The 20,543-nt window shown below is 61.1% G+C and overlaps 1 protein-coding gene and 1 non-coding gene across 9 annotated transcripts; one reads left to right on the top strand and one right to left on the bottom strand.

The window, feature by feature from the left end:
- Positions 1-4,404: 4,404 nt before the first annotated feature.
- On the bottom strand, positions 4,405-12,240 carry SLC29A2 (solute carrier family 29 member 2). Of its 8 annotated transcripts, none has more exons than XR_016231841.1 (12): positions 12,069-12,240; positions 11,764-11,845; positions 10,701-10,861; positions 9,527-9,666; positions 9,148-9,282; positions 8,660-8,757; positions 8,444-8,528; positions 6,756-6,892; positions 6,483-6,548; positions 6,297-6,382; positions 5,794-5,993; positions 4,405-5,274 (listed from the first exon to the last, which is right to left on the bottom strand). XR_016231841.1 is itself a non-coding variant. In XM_051830621.3 (12 exons), exons 1-12 carry the CDS (start codon positions 12,155-12,157, stop codon positions 5,163-5,165), a joined length of 1,446 nt encoding a protein of 481 aa, XP_051686581.3. In that variant the 5' UTR covers positions 12,158-12,201; the 3' UTR covers positions 4,405-5,162.
- A 3,599-nt stretch (positions 12,241-15,839) lies between these two features.
- On the top strand, positions 15,840-15,946 carry LOC127484957 (U6 spliceosomal RNA). Its single transcript, XR_007912155.1, has one exon. It is a non-coding gene; the product is annotated as a U6 spliceosomal RNA (small nuclear RNA).
- The last annotated feature ends 4,597 nt before the right edge of the window (positions 15,947-20,543 follow it).

Raw genomic sequence — 20,543 nt, 5'->3', positions numbered from 1 at the left:
GCTTTCTGCCGCTGCTTTCCCAGGCGCAGTAGCAGGGAGCTGAATTGGAAGTGGAGCAGCCGGAACTTGAACTGGCGTCCATATGGGGTGCCGGGCACTGCAGGCTGGGGCTTTAACCCACTGCACCACAGCGCCTGCCCCTGGGGGTTGGATCAGTGGATCCCAGCGTGTCAGCTCCCACTTCTGGGGAGTGGATCAGTGGATCCCAGCGTGTCAGCGCCCGCCCCTGGGGAGTGGATCAGTGGATCCCAGCGTGTCAGCGCCCGCCCCTGGGGAGTTGGATCAGTGGATCCCAGCGTGTCAGCGCCTGCCCCTGGGGGGTTGGATCAGTGGATCCCAGCGTGTCAGCGCCCGCCCTGGGGGGTTGGATCAGTGGATCCCAGTGTGTCAGCGCCCGCCCTGGGGGGTTGGATCAGTGGATCCAGCATGTCTGGTATTTGCCGCAGACCCCAGAGGACTGCCGAGTTGCCTTCCGGGTTCCGAGAACGCCCTCTGAGTAGAAGCTTCCCTGTTCTGAGCGAGACCTCAGCAAACACAGGCAAGTGCCCATCGTCGGCCCTCGGGTAGCCCCGGCCAGGCCACACGGAGACGAAGGATTCTCCCAGAGCTCTGCTCCCGCGGACCCAGCAGTGGTGTCCCCCTGGGAGCGCCTTCTTCCCAGCCACCAGCTCCAGGAGGGGAAGGAACAGGGCAAATGGAGCACCACAGGCTCTCAAGCATTTTTTTAGTTGTCTCTTTCTTGAAGTGGTGTTCGCCTGTTTATTTAAACCCTGGACTATCTGCCAGAGCTCCAGCAAAGTTGGTTCCAAGAGTTCTTGCTCATTTTTTTCAGTGCCTCTTTGGCAGGATGGGCCCTAAGTCGTTACTGTTGCTAACATGGTATCCTATTTGGCCCCACCGAGCCTCAGTTTACTCATCTGTAAAATGGGTACATCAGTACCCAACAGATTGGTTCTGCAAAAGGAAAGGGGAGTCCAGCCACGTGACCCAGCTACAGTGGCTTTGCCAAGAAGCTCTGAGACACCAGTGCCCCCAGATCCATCGAGAATCCATTCGATGATGCGAGGACACCCGTGAGCTAGTCATTCTGATGTGCAAGTGACCTCAAGAACCTCCCCCCGCCACTTAGCAGTTTGGTTCTTCCAAGACACGTGAGCTGATTGGCTCCTGTCTCCAGGACACTAGCACCAGGCCACCTCATAGGCTGCAGACTGGCCAATGGGAGCCCAGCCCTGGTCCACCCTGGTCCAATGGCTGTGGCCAGAGATGCATTCCCCTTGCAAAGCCTGAGAGGCCAAGACCCCGGGGGTGGAGTTGGGCATTGCGGCCACGCCCCAGTGTGACCAGCGCTGCGGTGTGGTGGGCAGAGACCTGTCACAGATGTCAAACGCGTCTCATCAGCGGATTCCCGCCAGTGCTAACCCCGCCTCCCCATAAGAGAGTCAGCAACTGCGGGCCGACATTGGGCTTCCAATGGCTGTGGCTCTGCTTGGAGCCCGGCTTGCGCCCCCACCCCCAAGCCAGCCCCGAGCCTGCTGATTCTGAGGGGCTCTGGGCAGGGCTGTGCGGGGCTGGGCAGCAGGCTTCAGGAGAGGGCCAGGCAAGGACAGTCCATCAGGCCCCCTGTTTGTTCCCAATCTCAAAGGCCAGCTGCAGGGCCGGCACTGTGTCCTAGAGGGTAAAGCCCCCGCCTGCAGCTCCGGCATCCCGTATGGGCACTGGTTCAAGTCCCGGCTGCTCCACTTCCAACCCAGCTCTCTGCTATGGCCTGGGGAAGCAGTGGAGGATGGCCCCAGTGCTTGGGCCCTGCACCCCCTTGGGAGACCCGGATGGAATTCCAGGCTTCTGGCTCGTGCCTGGCCCCGCCCCAGCTGATGAGGCCATTTGGGGAGTGAACCAGCGAATGGAAGAGCTCTGTCTCTCCCTCTCTGTAACTGTCTTTTCAAATCAATCAATCTCTCAGCTGCATCCCGATCCAAGGCCAGGAAGGAGCACGGGAAGCTGGATTCCAGCCGCACTGCCCTGCCCAGCTCACTCCAGGGAGACCCCAGGGACTGAGTTCTGGGACCGCCTGGCCTGCAGGGAGGTAGGGTCTGCCTTCCCGGCCCCACATGGGTCTGGCAGGTCTAGGGGCAAACGCTGGTCCTCTCCCTGCACAGCCAGGCCTCGCGATCCTCTGGGCTCCCCACTTTTCTGGGGCTCTGGGCCAGGCAAGGCCAGGTTCCCAATGCTCGTACGGAAAAGAATCATTCACCCCAGGGTGAAAGGGCCGCCCTGCTACCCCCTGGCTCTCCTCTCTCTAAGTGGCCATTTGCCATGACCGCTGCTTCCGGCCCTTCCTTCCCTCCAGGGCTTGGACCTCGGGCCGCCAGCAGGGTCTCCATAAAACACAGATCTGACCGGGTCAGTCCAGCTAAAGTCCTGTGTCTCAGGATGGAGCGCAGACCCTTTGGCCCCGCAGCATCTGTCCCCAAGCCCCGCCCCTGCCTCATCCTCTCCCCGTCCCTCCTTCAACCCCCAGAGCTCCCTCCTCCCTTAAGTCTCTGCTGTATGCTCCGAGTTCGTGCCCTCCACACTCTGGTACCTCCAGCTGGGGTGCCCCACCTCCACTCCAGCCCAGCAAGAGAGGCAGAGGCACAGAGAGAGGGCTTCCATCCACTGGTTCACTCAAGTGGCCACAATGGCCAGAGCTGAGTCGATCCAAAGCCAGGACCCAGGACTTTCTTCCAGGTCTCCCACACGGGTTGCAGGGGCCCGAGGACTTGGGCCAAGGTCCACTGCTTTCCCAGGCCACAGCAGAGAGCTGGATCGGAAAAGGGGCAGCCAGTACACGAACTGGCGCCCACATGGGATGCTGGTGCGGCAGGCAGAGGCTTAGCCTCGTACGCCACAGCGCTGGCCCACTTCTCACAGTCGGCCTTCCTTGGCCATGGAAGCGTGTTTCAGGGTGTGTAGACCAGCCAGGCCTGGCCCACAGCAGGTGTGGACAGTGATCAAAGCACTGAACCCACTGCCGGCGCTGTGGCGTAGTGGGTTAAGACGCTGTCTACAGCGTTGGCACCCCAGCTGCTCGCTCCACTTCTGATCCAGCTCCCTGCTATTGGGCCTGGGAAGAGAAGATGGCTCAAGCGCTTGGGCCCCTCCCACCCACGAAGGAGACCAGGGAGAAGCTCCTGTCTCCTGGCTCTGGCCTGGCCCAGCCCTGGCTGTTGCAGCCATTTGGGGGAGTGAGCCAATAGAGGGAAGACCTCTAATTCTTTCAAATAAATAATAATAATAATAAAAGCTCCGAGCCCTGGCGTGGACATGCGGCCTGGTGGACGTGAGTCAGCCGGGACGTCCCACGTGGGAGGGCCTGGGCTCGAGCCCTGGCTCTGCTCCAGATTCCAGCTTCCTGCTAGTGCAGACCTAGAGGCGCTGATGGTGCCTCATGTAATCGGATCCCCACCACCCACGTGGGAGGCCTGCAGAGTCCCGGCTCTCAGCTTCGGCTGGATCCACTGTGGCTTTTGGGGAGTGAACAGCGGGTGGTACATCTGTCTCTTTCTGCTGGAGGAAGGAAAGATAGGAGGAAAAAAAAGGAAGGAGAAATCTCCCTTTGCCCTGTGGCTTCTTTTAGTTACTACAGTCATGTTGTGTGTCTTTCTTCGCTCTCTTTCTAAAGATTTCTTTTTGTTTATTTGAAAGGCAGAGTTACAGAGGGAGACAGAGAGCTTGGTCTATCCACTGGTTTACTCTCCAAGTGGCAGCAACGGCCAGGGCTGAACCAGAAGCCAGAAGCTTCTTCCAGGTCTCCCAAGAGGGTGCAGGGGCCCCAGCTCTTGGGCCATCCTCCGCTGCTTTCCCGGGCGCATTAGCAGAGATCTGGATCAGAAGCGGAGCAGCTGGGACTCGAACCGGCGCCCATATGGGATGCCGGGGCTGCAGGCAGTGCCTTTACCCCGCTGCACCACAGTGCCAGCTCTCACCTTCTGCTTTGATATCAACAGAGCCACTGCCTTCGGAGCAGGTGCCCTGTGCTGGCTTCAGCACCTCACATGTGAGGGGTGCTCAGCGAGTGTTGGCGGGAAGGCAGTGTAGACGCAGGTCTCCCTCTACCTGCCTGGAGAGGCACCAGCTTGTGGAAGCCCTGCCCAGGCTCACTGCCCTCTGAGGCCGAGTTCTGCATGGGAGCAACCAGCAGAGGGCGCTGGTGAGAGCCAGTGGAGAGGACCAGCACAGGTGCTCTGCCCAGGGCCACCCGATGCATGCCGGTCAGCTCCCCCCAGAGAGCCCAGCACAGGGGGTCCACCCACCGCTGCCCCTCTGAGGGCCCCAGTCATCCCATCTGTCAAGTGGGTACAGTCACTCCCACTGTATCCAGCTGAGGCCAACTTTGGCAATAACGACTCAGGAAACACATCATACAAACAAACGTGGCTGTTAACAGATCCAGGAGCAGAAAGGTGGGGCAGTGCGTGGGGCCCCAGCCCTGAGCCCCCGAGGAAGAGGAGCGGGCAGGGGGCAGGCAGAACAGCACCTGCAGGAGGTGGGGGCTGGGGTGCAGTCCTCCCCTCTGGACCTGATTTCCCGCCTGCACGACGGTCTTGCTCTGCTCCCTCCCCGGCCTCGGGGAGGCTGCACGGAGAGTGGGGTGTGCAGACACTGGCCAGCTGTAAAGTGAGGTGCCCACGTGCAGGCTGACACGGTGCCCAGAGCCAGACCCAGGGAGAGTGAGCGTTGGCAACGGGCAGCTGGAGGCGCAGGCCCCAGTCCACAGAGCACCCTCGGAGCCTCAGCACCTGCTCCCCCTCCACTCTCCCAGCATCCTTTGCCCCCAGCTTGGAGAGACTTGATCTTGGGGCCGGCTGAGGCCTGGAGGGAGGAGCACCTGCCCGGCCCCACCTCCGACTCTGAGCCCAGGGCAGGGCCCATGTGGGCAAGGCCCCCTTGGCACTGACATGCAGTCTCACGGTGGGCAGCGCCACGGTCGGTTGCACTCTCTTGTCCCTGCTCCGTTGAGTGGGTCTTCTACAAGGCCCGATCCGTTCCTGGGTGCGAGTGACCCTCGGTGAACTTGACCTCGGAGCACCCCCGGTGAGCAGCTCCCGGCCCTCCCGGCACAGCCTGAGCCCGGCTTGTCATTCCCCAGGGGCTGGGTGGTCTCAGCTCCACAGGGGGCTTCAGAGCAGGGCCTTGAAGAGGAAGGAGAGGGAGGCCCCGCAGGAGAGTCCGAGGGCCAGGAAGAAGGTCATGAGGGCGCCGGCCACCTCCCTCTCATGCGCCAGCACCTGCCTGGAACACACCAGAACGGGAGCCCTTCAGAAAACGCCGGCTCCGGCCAGGCTCAGCCCCGGAGGGCTGCCAGTCCCCGTGGTCTGTGCCAGGCTCCGGCCGCACGCCCGGGTCACTGTCACCAGGCTGTTACCCTCCTGCCCCACGGCGTGAAGCTGCCAGCCCAGGATGACCCCAGCGTCCCAGGGCTCCGGCTCCCCCTGAACGTAGGCCCCGCCCCAGACCTGTCACCTTCCCTCTGCCAGGATAAAACATGAATACTGCCTTTAATCAACACCCCAGCTCCCCTTATCCACCGATGGGGAAACTGAGGCAGAAGAGGATGCCCCAGAACCCGTGCCTGGGCTACTCCACCAGGTGGGCACCTCCCGGTCTGTCTCCTCTGCCTAGCTCCTGGCCTGACCACAGGGGGGCGCTAGCGAGGCCTGGGGCCAGTTGGGGCTGGGCTGGCCAGAGCAGAAGGGGCCTCCTTCGTGGACGCCCCACCTCCCCGCCCCGGGCCCCACCGTACCCCCTGACCTGGGTGCCAGGCACATGGTGAGGGACACCAGGTAGCCGTTGGAGACGGCGAAGAGGAGCATGAAAATGATGAAGTAGGCGTCCTGGGGGAAGAGGATGGGCAGCCGGGCACGCTGGGGCACATGGCACAGCATGAAGAGAGGCACGAAGAGGAAGCGCAGGCAGACCAGCAGGGGCAGCAGCCGGCTGTTCTCCACGGGCTGGGGCAGACGCGGGGGTGAGCACGCGCCCTGGGGCGCCCCGGGCTCCCGCCTTGCACACGCACCCATCGGAGCGACCCCTCAGCCCACAGCGGCCGCCCGATCTGCAGCGTGCCCTCTCGGCGGCACAGCTGGAAGAGGCCCACGCTTTTCAAACACGCGTGGCTTCTGCTTCCCAGGCCCTGGCCTGCACGCCCCCCATCGCCCCGCGGCTGGCTGTCCCCTGGCGGGATCCCTGAGTGCTGGGACACGCCCCCCTTCCCAGCTGCTTCCTGATTGGTCGGATCCCACAGGCGCGCTCACCCATAGGAAGTAGGAGGTCAGGCTCCGCCCCAGCCAGTCCATGACGTTGAAGAGGAGGAAGCAGCAGATGGGGTTGAAGAACTCACCTGGGAGGGAGAAGGCTGGGGGCTCACCCTGGGCCCAGCGCCCCCTCCCTGGCTGCCCTGCGCTCCCCCCGCCTCGCCCCTCCTGGCGCCGCACACTCACTCCACTTCCCGGGGCTGGTGGAGCTGGTCACCATGGCAGTGATGGCGGGGAAGACCGACAGGGTGACTGTGAAGACCAACACAAGGCACAGCGCCGTCAGCCAGATCTGGGAGCCGGAGGCAGGGGTGTGAGCAGGCGGGCACGCCCCGGCCCGCTGCCGCAGCCCTGCCCAGAGCCGGGTGCCCAGAGGGAGTCGGGGGCGGGGGTGGGGGCGGGGGCGGGGGCGGGGGCGGGGGCGGGGACGGGGGGGGGGGGCCCGCGTCCCAGCCAAACCTTCCGGAAGACCACGAAGACCGAGGGTTTTCCCGGATCCCTGGGCTCCGCAGGCTCCAGCTCCGGCTCCTTCTCAGGGTCAACATCCGAGGTCAGGGCCGCCTTCTGGGGGCTGCTGGGAACCCCGTTCTTCTCATCTGGGGCCAAGGCAGAGGGGAGGGTCGTGCCTGTCACCTGCCGGGTTTCCTGACACCATGCCCTGCCCCGGAGGGAGGTCCCCTGCGGTTCCGGCCAGCGTGCCGGAGGGAACCGGGGTGGCGAGGCGCGTGGCTGCTCTGTTAGGCACACAGGGTCCTGTGCAGAGGATGAGAGGGGCCATGGCCATCGGCGCGTTGCAGCCAGTGCATCACACGTGGGGTGACGTGGGCGTAACCAGGCCCACGCTGCCACTCCTGTGACAGCACAGCAGGGCCACAGAGAGCTCGGTGGTCCCCTGAGATGAGGTCACTTAGCATCAGTGGAGCCATCTTGGTCTCTGCAAGTAACGCCCTGAGATGTCCACGCAACCACAGCACCGCCCGGTCAGGACCGAGCTGTCCTCAAGTGACCGTACGTGATACCCAACCACAATGCTGCTGGTTTGTATATTTATGAGCCAGTACATCTTGTTATAAATATATCCCTGGGGCTGCCACTGTGGGGCAGCGGGTTAAAGCCCCAGCCCGCAGCACTGGCATCCCATATGGGCTCAGGTTCAAGTCCTGGCTGCTCCACTTCTGATCCGGCTCTCTGCTGTGGCCTGGGAAAGCAGTAGAAGATGGCCCAAGCGCTTGGGTCCCTGCACCCACATAGGAGACCTGGAAGAAGCTCCTGGCTCCTGGCTTCAGTTTGGCCCATCCTTAGCCATTGCAGCCATTTGGGGAGTGAACCAGCCGATCAAAGATCTTTGTCTCTCTCTGCAACTGTGCCTTTCAAATAAATAAATATTAAAAAAAAAAAAGTTGACTATAAAACAGCCACCGCAGGAGGCCGTGGTGGCTTCTTTGTGCCTCGCTCACCGCGTCTCTGGGTCGTGTCGGGAGGCCGTGCAGTGACGCACGCGGCACCAGCAGGAGGCAGCCCCATCATCACGTGACACACGACCACCCGTGAGCCTCTCCCACTGCCCGTGGAGACCCTGAGGCCCAGCAGGGCTGAGGGGCTGCGTGGCTGTGTGAAGCCAGGATTCAGGCTCAGAGGTCTGGGTCCAGAACTCACACACATGCAGCACAGCTCTGCCCTGCACGATGGGGAAACTGAGGCCGGAAGGGCAGTGAGGGGGATGACTCCAGTTCTACAGACTTCTTGGTTTTTAATTTAGCCAAGTGATTTTCACCCTCATTTTATCTGAAAGGCAGAGAGACTGAGAGAGAGAGAGGGAGAGAGAATCTTCCATGTGCTGATTCACCCCCCAAATGCCTGCAACAGCTGGGGCTGGGCCAGAGCCTGGAGCCCAAGTGGGCAGCAGGGAGCCGAGTCCTTCAGCCACCACCGCTGCCCCCAGGGTGTGCTGTAGCAGGAAGCTGGATTGGAACTCAGGCGCTGTGATGCGGGACGGGGCGGGGCTTCTCTCTGTGATTTCCTGCCTCTGATGCACAAGGCCACGTGGTGCGGCTCCGGCGAGGACCAGAGGGGACCGCGTCGCGGGCAAGGGGCTCCAGCCTCCTCTGGGCCTCCCCTGCCCTGCGGGGGAGGGGCCTGCAGCTTACCACACTGGAGGAGCTCGGCTTTGGTCTCCAGCTCTTGGGTCGGGGCCTGCGATGGTTTCTTGGCCAGGTAGTAGCGGGCAAACTCCTGCAGGATCAGGAAGTGTTGGCCGTAGCTGACGGGACTGAGGGGCGGGCTCCCTCCCCACGTGCTGCTGGCCGACTCCTCCGCCTCCCCAGGACCCGTGGAGAGCGGGGGCCCCGTGGTGGCAGGCTCACCAGGTGCGGCAGGCTCAGGTAGCACACGATGGACAGGACGATGCCCACGCAGGGCGTGAGGAAGTACCCCAGGGCGGAGGTCTGGGCATCCACACCACCTGCAGTGGGACAGGGAGCTGTGGGGGTGGGGAGGTCCCACGGGCTCCCGCAGAACCCACAGGCCAGCCCTTCCCTCCTCTCACTCTGTGGGTGAGGGCCTTTGTCTCCCTGCAGTCAGACCAGGACCGAGCGGTCAGTAGCCTGGGGACCACGACACACGGAGTTTCAATGCCTCGGTGTCCCCATGTCTCTGAAGCCCGCCAGTGCTGGCCCCAGCAGTCCCGCCCCCGGTGGGAGGTCAGCCCAGTGCTCATGGGCTAACCTTCTCCCTCACTGCAGGGCCCACGCCCCACCTCCCCCCAGAACCCAGCCACCTCCTTTCCACAGGCCCTGTCTGCTCCGCAAACCCCCAAGCCTGCCCCGCCCTGCGGCCACCCAAGCGCACTCACTGGCCATGGACGTGAGCATGGCAAGGGCAGCAAAGATCCCGGCCAGGCCCTGGCCGCTGAGGAAGAGGGTGTTGTACGTGGACGGCATGGTGCCCAGCTGCCCGAAGAGGCTGCCCTGCAGAACTGCGCAGAAAGCTGCGGACGCACAGGGATGGGGGCGGCTGCTCAGCCACACAGGCCTGGGGGGCTCCCTGGAGGAGGTGCCGGCAGGGTGCACACACTCCCAACCAGGCGGGGCAGGGATCCGCTTCCCCAGGGCCCCCCCCCCCCCAGGCACTCTGGGGCAACACCCCCCTCCATTCATTCCTTGGCTTGGAACAGGCCGGGCTTGAGGCCTGTGTCGGGTGGCTGGGGGGCGGGGTCGGGCAGAGGTGCTCACAGTTGATGAACCAGACGGAGGCCATGGTGATGGAGAAGAAGGGCCCAGGGCTCACGTCCACCTTGACCAGCGCGGCCGTGAGAGCGAAGAGCAGCAGCATGGCCAGCAGGCTGCCCAGGATCCTAACGGCCTCCGGGATGCTGCTCGGAGGGGCGGGGGGAGCATCAGCCGGGGAGGGGAGGCAGGCAGGTGCAGCCGGGGCTGGGAGGGTGGGGGGTCCTCCGGGTGGGGGCGGGTCTCACCACTGGTACAGGAAACTGCTAGGAGGGGCAGGCGGGGGAGCATCAGCAGGGGAGGGGAGGCAGGCAGGTGCAGCCGGGGCTGGGAGGGTGGGGGGGGTCTCACCACTGGTACAGGAAGGAGTTGAGGGGGGGCAGGTGGGGGGAGCATCAGCCGGGGCTGGGGGGGGGTCCTCCAGGTGGGGGCAGGTCTCACCACTGGTACAGGAAGGAGTTGAGGGGGGGCAGGTGGGGGGAGGGGAGGCAGGCAGGTGCAGCCGGGGCTGGGAGGGAGGGGGGTCCTCCGGGTGGGGGCGGGTCTCACCACTGGTACAGGAAGGAGTTGAGGGGGGGCAGGTGGGGGGAGCATCAGCCGGGGCTGGGAGGGAGGGGGGTCCTCGGGTGGGGGTGGGTCTCACTACTGGTACAGGAAGGAGTTGAGGGGGGGCAGGTGGGGGGAGGGGAGGCAGGCAGGTGCAGCCGGGGCTGGGAGGGAGGAGGGTCCTCCGGGTGGGGGCGGGTCTCACCACTGGTACAGGAAGGAGTTGAGGGGGGGCAGGCGGGGGGAGCATCAGCCGGGGAGGGGAGGCAGGCAGGTGCAGCCGGGGCTGGGAGGGTGGGGGGTCCTCGGGTGGGGGCGGGTCTCACCACTGGTACAGGAAGGAGTTGAGGAGGGGCAGGTGGGGGGAGGGGAGGCAGGCAGGTGCAGCCGGGGCTGGGAGGGAGGGGGGTCCTCCGGGTGGGGGCGGGTCTCACCACTGGTACAGGAAGGAGTTGAGGGGGGGCAGGTGGGGGGAGCATCAGCCGGGGCTGGGAGGGAGGGGGGTCCTCGGGTGGGGGCGGGTCTCACCACTGGTACAGGAAGGAGTTGAGGGGGGCAGGTGGGGGAGGGGAGGCAGGCAGGTGCAGCAGGGGCTGGGATGGTGGGGGGTCCTCCGGGTGGGGGCGGGTCTCACCACTGGTACAGGAAGGAGTTGAGGAGGGTGAAGAGCAGCAGAGGCAGCTGTGACAGCAGTGTCACCCAGTTGTTGAAGTTGAAGGCGTCTGTGGGGCCCGTGTGGTTGGTGCTCAGGGCCCCGGCTGTGCCGTTGGCCCCCGCCAGCCGCCCCTGGAAGTACTGCCGGAGACAGAGGCAGAGCAGGGTCAGGAACCCCCTCCCCCCAGCCTCCCCCAGCTCTCCCCAACGTTGTGACTGCCTGGCTCGTGTCTGTGGGGCCTGCTGGCCCTGCCCTTGCACGGTCCCCAGCACCTGGCCCACAGCCGGAGCTCCAAGGAGATGCGCTGAGCTCAACTTTGGGACACAGGGCAAGCCTGGGAGCCGCCGGCTCAGGGCTCGCTCCAGATCACCCCTCCCCTTCAGCGTCCGATCCCAGCTGCTCCACCCTGCCAAGTGCCAGCGTGTCAGGCTCTGGACCTCACCTGCCTCGCTGCTCCTGCCCAGCTGCCACCTCCCCTGGAGTGTCCTCTTCCCTCCTGTCCACCCCCACCCCACCCCCACTCCGCCTACACTACTCCCAGCCTGCAAATGCGTCCCCTGGGGCCCCGGAGAACTGCTCCAGGCTGGGAATGCACACGTCGTGTTACGGTATTAATAGCCCCAGGTCCCTGCCTAGCTCAAGCCCAGGGCTGATTATCACGAGGTCTCAGGGCCAGCAGAGCCAGGTCCTCCAGGGACCCCTGCAACGGAGCTGCACACAAGCGAAAGGAGCAACCCCACCCCAAGGGGCAGCCTCCCTGTTTGCGCTGTATTCACAGTGGGTGCCCATTAAATGTGCGAGAAATGAACGAATCTGATTCGTGGCCCAGTCTAGGAGTGAGCGGCCGGGGACGGGGTCCGCACAGAGGAGGTGGTGGGCAGCTCCTTTGCTGGTCACAGACCCCCGGGGCCCCCTGAGACCGGGGCATTTGGGAAAGTTTGGCTTTCCTGGCCGTCGGACGCTCCGCGCTTCCGCCGAGCCCAGGGGACGCGCCTGCTAAGCCCCGGTCCCAGGCATGCACGGAGTTGGCCGCGTGTCTCACCGGGATGGCGGTGATGAAGAAGTTCCAGGGAAGGAGGGTGCCCAGCCCCAGGATAAAGAAGCTGATCCCGACCAGGTGGTAGCTGCGGACGTCGGCGAGAAGGTCACCCCGAGGACGCGCGCCCCGGCCGCCCGGGCCTCCCGCGCCAGCGAGCGGACCACAGCGCTCACGTCCCCGGCTCGGGCGGCCCCGGGAGTCGGCTGCTGGGAATTGTAGTTCAACCCGGTCTCGGCAGCCCGGGGAGCGGCTGGCGCTGCGCACGGCTACCTGGGCCCGGAACGCAGCCCACCTGGTCCCCAGCTCACCTGTCCCGCGGGGCGTCTCCTCGCGCCATGGCGGCCGCAGCGGAACCCGCCGGGACCGGGGCGGGCTGGGGGAAGCTGCTCCTGCACATGCGCCCGCCTGCGGGCGGGAACGGGCTGCGAGCCCGGCGGGCTCCCGCGGGCTAAGCTCTCCGCAAGATCCGGCCTTGGCTCCGCCCCGGGGCGGGGACTGAGAGCCGCACCCCTCCTCGCCCCCCACCCCCCACCCCCAGCTCCGCGCTGGCTGCGGGCTCCGGGGTCCGATCTGGTCCAACCTCAGGGTCTCCGGACCCCGCCGGCTCCCCTTGGCTGGAAGGCGGCCGCCGCGGAGGTCACCGCCGTGGTCACCCTCGTGGCTGGCGGGGCGCTCCCCAGATCGGAGCTCTGCAGCGGTCCCTCTGCCCTCTCTGCCCGCTCGCCCACTCCCCGGTGGGGCCGGAGCCGTGCTGGTCTGGTGCCCCCTAACGTCGGAGCCCCGGGAAGAGGCCCTCCCAGCCCCGGCGTAATCTGAGCCGGGCGCGCCCGGGAGCAGGTGCAGCCTCAGGCGGGCGGCGCCGGTCTGGCTCCCTGGCAGGCCCTGGAGAGGGCCGGGGCGGGGAGGGGGAAGCGGGAGGCCAGGCCGACCGTTCGGGTAGCCGGTCGCGCAGCCGACCCCTTGTGAAGCGCGAGCTCCCCCGGGGCATCCAGGAGGCCTTCTCGGTGGAGGTGAGGCCGGGCTGCATCCAGAGGGACCCCGGGGGTGAGCCCAGTGGCTGTGGGTGCTTAAAAGCAAACACAAGTCACCCAGACTTTGAGCGAGCGCAGTGACATCCTACCAAGTGCATTAGGATGTCGAAGGCTTTGAAAGGCTGTGAGCCGGTAATTCTGAGTTTGCTCCGACTTTCAGATTTTCTGAATGAATGCGCGTGATTCTCAGGGATGCAGGTGTAAAACCACAACTTACTTTCATAAAGAATAAAGTGTTTAAAAAGAGTTATTTATTGGAAAGGCAGAGTTGCAGAGAGGAGGAGGAAGAGGAGGAGAGAGAGGTCTTCCATCCACTGGTTCACTTCCCAAACGCCCACAACAGCCGGGAGCTGCCTCTGGGTCTCCCACGCGGATGCAGGGCCCCAAGCACTTGGGCCGTCCTCTGCTGCTTTCCCAGGCCACAGCAGGGATTGGAAGTGGAGCAGCTGGGGAGGGGGGGCAAGATGCCAGCCCCTAATGAGATTTCATAGCCCCCAGCTATGGAGGCCTCTCCAGCCACTGTGCCGGGCCTGTGTGTGGGGTGACAGCCGCATCCGGCCCCACTGCCTGCGGTGACAAGCAGGTGACTTTAGGGAGAGCAGGGACAGGGTGGAATCACACACACAAAGTTACACCTTTTCTGTTTTCTTTCCAGCCCTGGGAATGTATCAAAGCGGAAACTGTCCTGGAGGCTAAGGCATCCCCAACACCTCTTAACCTTCCTCTGGCCTCAGGGTGTCTGCTGACAATGTTATCTAAATGTAGGTTAACAGCTTTCTCTTTTGATCTGTGTTTGCAGTTTATATTTAAGGTTAAGCCTCTGCCACCAGCAGCCCCACCCCATCTCATACGGTCACCAGCTTGAGTTCCGGCTGCCCCACTTCTGATCCAGCCCCCTGCTAAGGGGCCTGGGAAAGCAGCAGAAGACGGCCCAAGTGCTTGGGCCCCTGCACCCACGTGGGAGACCCGGATGACGCTCCTGGCCGCTCCTCGCTGTGGGGGCCACTTGGGGAGTAGGTAGAAGAGCGCTCTCTCTCCTTCCTTCTTTCGCTGTAATTCTGCCTTTCAAGTAAATAAAAAATAAATCTTTTGTAAAAAGACTATTCATACCAGCCTCCTGTTTTTGATAGCAATAGAAGCTTTTTCCCCCCAGAAGGATTAAACATGGGCTCCTCCGAGGGGACGGAGTAAGTGGGCCAGCTGACCGGGCACAGCGTGGCACGAGCTGAGCAGGGAAGAGGGAAGGTTCGGGGTGCAGTGTGGCTGTTGAGGCGCTGAGCGGAGAGGGTGGGGACATTTGAGGAAGAGGTGAGGCTGTCCCGCGGCTGGGACAGTAGCACAGAGGTGGCTTCGGCTGGTGGCGCGGGAGCCTGCACAGAGAAGGGCAGGGTGGGATGGGCCGGAGGGCCGAGGAGGGCCTTTGGGTTCTATTTCAAAGGGTTCTCCGCTCCATCAGGCGTGGCCATCCTGCTCACTGCAAAGACTGTGTTGCTGTCCAGCAGCGAAATCCCTGTACCACAAAACCTACATACACATGGCAAGTTTTACCGTCAACGTGATGGCCTGAGTGTGCGGCACAGGATAAACACAACAGGACTTGCAAAAGTTCCTGGAAAAATGGAATTATAAAAGATAAGTTTCCAGCCAGCGTGGCACGGGGGCTAAGCCACTGCCTGCAACACCAGCATCCCGTAGCAGAGTCTTCTAGTCTCCGATGCTCTGCCTCCAAATCCGCTCCCTGCGCGTGTGCCTGGGAAGGCAGTGGATGATGGTCCAAGTGTTTAAGCGCCTGCCACCCAAGTAGGAGACCAGGATGGAGTTTCTGGCTCCTGGCTTCATCCTGGCCCAGCCCTGGTCATTGAGGCCATTTGGGGAAGTGAACCAGCGGATGTTAACTCTTTCTTTGTCACGCCACCTTTCAAACAAATAAATAAGTCTTTCTAAAAGGGCAAGTTTATTTCAGTGCAAATATTTCTGAGATTCATGAATTGTTTGTTCATAACATAAAATGTCTGTGGATGCTGGCATTGTGGGGCAGTGGGTTAAGCCTCTGCCTGCCATGCCGGCATCTCATGTGAGCACCAGTTCAAGTCTTGGCTGCACTGGATCTGATCCGGCTCCCTGGTATTGCACGTGGGAAGGCAGCAGAAGACGGCCCATATACTTAGGCCCCTGCACCCGTGTGGGAGGCCTGGATGGAGTTCCAGGCTCCTGGCTTTGGCCTGGCCCCGCCCAGGCTATTGCAACCATCTGAGAGTGAACCAGCAGATGGAAGATCTCTCTGTCTTTCCCTGTCTCTGTAATTCTGTCTTTCAAACCAACAGCCAATCTTTTGAAAAAGTCTGAACATTTTTGGTAATGAAATAAGAAGCATTCGGACATGGCCATGCTTAGGCACGTGCAGAAGTGGGATGCGTGGCCTCTGTTCATGAAGCCGCGTCCAATGTCGTGCTCACATCAGCCCCTTCGGGAACTCTGCTCGGCTGGCGGGACGGGATTCGGGGCAATGCAGGGAGCAGCTCTGGTGCAAGTCGAGAAGGAAAAAAGTGACCAAGGCCGGCGCCGCGGCTCACTAGGCTAATCCTCCGCCTGCGGCGCCAGCACCCCAGGTTCTAGTCCTGGTCGGGGCGCCGGATTCTGTCCCGGTTGCCCCTCTTCCAGGCCAGCTCTCTGCTGTGGCCCGGGAGTGCAGTGGAGGATGGCCCAGGTGCTTGGGCCCTGCACCCCATGGGAGACCAGGAGAAGCACCTGGCACCTGGCTCCTGGCTTCGGATCAGCGCGGTGCGCCGGCCGCGGCGGCCATTGGAGGGTGAACCAACGGCAAAGGAGGACCTTTCTCTCTGTCTCTCTCTCTCTCACTGTCCACTCTGCCTTTCAAAAAAAAAAAAAAAGTGACCAAACACAGCAAAGCCCACCTGCCCCTCTACATACTGAAAAATTTATCTGCATATTCAAACCTTATCAATAATCCATGGTGTCCATATGGAAATTGGCTTAGAGTCCTGGCTCAGAAAATTATCCAGATGGCTTTCAAAAATAAATGGCCTGGTGCTCGCTTCGGCAGCACATATACTAAAATTGGAACGATACAGAGAAGATTAGCATGGCCCCTGCGCAAGGATGACACACAAATTCGTGAAGCATTCCATATTTTAAAAAAATAAAATAAAAAATAAAAAATAAAAAAATAAATAAATGGCCTGGGGCCAGAGCTGTGCCATGCAGGATAAAGGCACCACCTTCGGCACCAGCAGGCCGTATGGGCGCCAGTTTGAGTCCCGGCTGCTCCACTTCCAATCCAGCTCTCTGCTAAGGCCTGGGAAAGCAGCAGAGGATGGCCCAAGTGCTTGGGACCCTGCACCTGCATGGGAGACCCAGAGGAAGCTCCTGGCTTCAGCCTGGCACAGCCCCAGCCATTGCAACCATTTGGGGAGTGAACCAGCAGATGGAAGATCTCTCTCACTCTTTCTCTCTCTCTCTCTCTCCCTCTGTAATGCTTTCAAATAAATAAAAATAATTTTTATTCTTATTTTTTATTAGAGGGAGACAGAGATGGACCGACAGTGGGGCAGGGGCAGGGAGAGGAGAGAGAGATCGGTCACCCCTCCAATGTCTGCAATGGGCGGGCCTGGGCCCAGCTGAAGCTCGAGCAGGAAACTCAGTCCTGGCCTCCCAGTGGGTGGCAGCGCCCCAGCCTCAACCCACCACTTGCCACCTGCCAGGAGTGGAGCTGCAGCCGGGACTCGAACCCCAGCACGCCAGGCTGGGATGCAGGCGTCTTCACTGCTAGGCCAATGCCCACCCTCGACTTTATTTTTCGTACACTTTCGGTATAGAATATGTCAGCAGACCGTATGGATATACCCCCACCCCACCCCCACTTTCCCCTTCCATCAACGTCTGGCATTGGTCTGGCACATCTGTTGCCATCAGTGAGCCGCTGTTGGTGCACTGCTGTCAACCAAAGGCCACAGCTTACAGAGAGGTTCATTCTGTGTGGTCCCTTCTCTGTCTGTCTGTTTAAAGACTTATGTATTTGAATGCCAGAGTTATAGACACACACACACACACAGAGAGAGAGACAGAGAGAGAGAGAGAGAGAGAGAGAGAGAGAGAGAGAGGGAAATCTCCCATCCGCTGGTTCACTCCCCAGATGGCTGCAATGGCCAAAGCTGGGATCTAGGAGCTTCCTCAGGGTCTCCCACGCGGGTGCAGGGGCCCAAGCACTTGGGCCATCATCTACTGCTTGTCCCAGGCCACAGCAGGGAGCTGGATTGGAAGAGGAGCACAGGATCAGCGCTGTGGTGTAGTGGGTAAAGCCACCGCCTGCAGTGCCGGCATCCCATATGGGCGACAGTTCAAGTCCCAGCTGCTCCACTTCCGATCCAGCTCTCTGCTGTGGCCTGGGAAAGCAGTAGAAGATGGTCCAAATGCTTGGGCTCCTGCACTCACGTGGGAGACCTGGAAGAAGCTCCTGGCTTCGGATTGGTGCAGCTCTGGCCATTGCAGCCATCTGGGGAGTGAACCAGCGGATAGAAGACCGATCTCTCTCTCTCTCTCTCTCTCTGCCTTCAAATAAATAAATAAATCAGGAACTGGCACCCGTATGAGATGCTGGCACCCCAGGTGGCTGCTTTACTCTCTAGGCCACAGCGCCAGTGCCCCCCCCCCCCGACACCGTTCTCTGGGTTTTGATGTATCTGTCACTGCAGTGTCACACAGTGTCATTTCAACCTCCCCCCGCCCCCACCCCGAACCCCGACACCCACTGAGACTCCACCGCCTCCACAGCTTTGCCACACAGCTGGAATCTTCCGGTCCAGACTGGCTTTCCTGGAGTCTGGGTAGCTGCGTTTCCTCAGTACCTTCGCACAGCTTGCCTCATCACCGGACGGCTTGCCGCGGTCACGTTCCCATTCACCTAGTCCGGAGTATCTTCATGGCCTCCGGTTTCTGGTGATCATAAATAAAGCCGCTATCCACGTGTGTGTAGCCAGGCCTGCAACTCATTTGGGCAAATACCCAGGAACCTCACTGCTAGGTCCTATGGTAAGACTGCTTAGTGTTGTAAGACTGCCACGCCGGCCGGCGCTGCAGCTCACTAGGCTAATCCTCCGCCTTACGGCACCAGCACACCGGGTTCTAGTCCCGGTCGGGGCGCCGGATTCTGTCCCGGTTGCCCCTCTTCCAGGCCAGCTCTCTGCTGTGGCCAGGGAGTGCAGTGGAGGATGGCCCGGGTGCTTGGGCCCTGCACACCATGGGAGACCAGGATAAGTACCTGGCTCCTGCCATTGGATCAGCGCGGTGCGCTGGCCGCAGCGTGGTGGCCATTGGAGGGTGAAACCAATGGCAAAGGAAGACTTTTCTCTCTGTCTCTCTCTCTCACTGTCCACTCTGCCTGTCAAAAAAAAAAAAAAAAAAAAAAAGAAAAAGACTGCCACGCCGGCCGGCATTGTGGTGTGTGGTGCCGGCATCCCATATGGGCGCCAGCATGAGTCCCGGCTGCTCCACTTCCGATCCAGCTCCCTGCTGTGGCCTGGGAAAGCAGTGGAGGATGACTCAAGTCCCTGGACCTCTGCACCCACGTGGGAGACCCAGAAGAAGCTCCTGGCTCCTGGCTTTGACCTGGCCCAGTGCTGCCCATTGCGGCCATCTGGCGAGTGAGCCAGAGGATAGAAGACCTCTCTCTCTGTCTGTCCCTTCTTCTCTCCCGGTTTACTCCCTGAATGCCCCAAAGGCTGGGGCTGGGCCAGGGACTACAACTCAGTGTGGGCCTCCCATGCGGATGGCCAGGCCCCACCTACCTGAGCCGTCTCCCAGCATGTGCACCAGCGGGAAGCTCCAGCTGTTCCCTATTCCACAGGGAGCAGAGCCGGGACGTGAACCCAGGAGCTCCAGCAGGGGTCGCCAGCATTCCAACCAGCACCTGACCGGCTTGGCCAAATGCCTGCCTCTCCTTTATTGCTAATTTTTTTATAACTACACGGTGATTGTACAGCTAAGCCCGAATTTGTTTGAAAAATGTTTATTATTTTTATTTGAAACACAGAGGCACAGGAAGGCAGAGACAGATGGAGAGAGATCTTCTACCTACTAATTCATGCCCCAAATGCCCGCACCAGCTGAGTCTGGGCCAGGCCTAAGCCAGGAGCCCAGGACTCAATCCAGGTCTCCCACATGGGTTGCAGGCACCCACGTACTTGAGCCAGGGTGCGCATTGGCAGGAGGCTGGATCGGGAGTGCAGCTGGGACTCAAAGTCAGGCTCTCAGATAGGAAATGCAGGGGTCCCGAAAGCCAGCTTCACCACCAAGCACCTGCCCTAAACCAGCATTTTTTTTCTTAAAGATTTATGTACTTCAAAGGCAGAGTTAAGGGGGGAAGGCAGAGACAGAGAAATCTTCCATCCACTGGTTCATCCCCAAATGGCTGCAACAGCCCTGGTCTAGGCCACACCAAAGCCAGGAGCCAGGAGCTTCTTCTGGGTCTCCCACATGGGTGCAGGGGCCCAAGCACTTGGGCCATCTTCTACTGCTCTCCCAGGCCATAGCAGAGAGCTGGATCAGAAGTGGAGCAGCTGGGACTCGAACTGGCACCCACATGGGATGCCAGGGCTGCAGGCAGCAGCTTTACCTGCTACACCACAGGTGCAGATTATGTCCAATCTTCTGCTATAAAGAATAATGTTGGTGGCACCGTGGCTCACTAGGCTAATCCTCCGCCTGCGGCACTGGCACACCGGGTTCTAGTCCCAGTTGGGGCGCCGGGTTCTGTCTGGGTTGCCCCTCTTCCAGGCCAGCTCTCTGCTGTGGCCAGGGAGTGCAGTGGAGAATGGCCCGGGTGCTTGGGCCCTGCACCCCATGGGAGACCAGGAGAAGCACCTGGTTCTTGGCTTCGGATCAGCGTGGTGTGCTGGCCCCAGAGACCATTGGAGGGTGAGCCAATGGTAAAGAAAGACATTTCTCTCTGTCTCTCTCTCACTGTCCACTCTGCCTGTCAAAAATAAATAAATAAAAAGAGAATAATGTTGCAGTGAACAATCTTTGGAAGTGTGCCATGAGCTAATTTCCTAGGGGCGGAAGCTATTCTGAGGACAGGTGCATCTACAATTTCAGCAGCCCTTGGTAACCCCACCTGGAGACCACTTCATACCTCCTGCCAGCTCGGCTGTGTGCTTTGATGCACACTGAGCCTGTCCCGGCCAGCAGGGTGTCTCAAACTTTTGTGTTCTTAACCAAACTCTAAGTAAAAAATGATGTCTTTGGGGCCAGTGTTGTGGCACAGAGGGTTAAGCTACTGCCTGTGAGGCCGGCATCCCATATTGGAGCAGCTGGTAGTCCCATGATGCACCTGGGAGAGCAGCAAATGGTGGGTCAAGTGCTTGGACCCCTGCCACCCACATGGGAGACCCAGATGGGGTTTCTGGCTCCTGGCTTTGGCCTTGCCCAGACCTGGCTGCTAAGACCATTTGGTGAGCAAACCAGTGGATGAAGATTCTCTCTCTCTATCATTCTGCACTTAAAATAAATAATCTTTTCTTAAAAAGTAATATTTATTTACTTATTTGAAGTTAGAGGAATAAAGAGGAAAGGAGAGAGAGAACTCCTATCCCCTGGTTCACTCCCCAAATGCACGCAGTGGCTCTGACTGAACTCAAACCAGAAGGCAGGACCCCAGTCCGGTTCTCCCACGTGGGTGCCGGGAACACAGCTGCTTCAGCCATCCCCTGTTGGTGATCGATGCTGGCAGGAAAC

Source organism: Oryctolagus cuniculus, chromosome 1 (assembly GCF_051225735.1).
Source record: "Oryctolagus cuniculus isolate XC-2025 breed Fujian yellow rabbit chromosome 1, ASM5122573v1, whole genome shotgun sequence".
NCBI lineage: Eukaryota > Metazoa > Chordata > Mammalia > Lagomorpha > Leporidae > Oryctolagus > Oryctolagus cuniculus.
Note: the sequence above shows the minus strand (reverse complement) of the source record. Positions and strands in the feature narration are given on the sequence as shown.

Excerpts from the sequence above, each read along its gene's own strand:
- SLC29A2 (XM_089329691.1), bottom strand. The coding sequence starts at position 12,157 with ATGTGCAGGAGCAGCTTCCCCCAGCCCGCCCCGGTCCCGGCGGGTTCC. Across the intron at positions 11,846-12,068 it reads GGAGACGCCCCGCGGGACAG|CTACCACCTGGTCGGGATCA; the intron begins GTGAGCTGGGGA and ends CGACGTCCGCAG. Across the intron at positions 6,893-8,443 it reads AGCCGAGCTCCTCCAGTGTG|ATGAGAAGAACGGGGTTCCC; the intron begins GTAAGCTGCAGG and ends CCTTGGCCCCAG.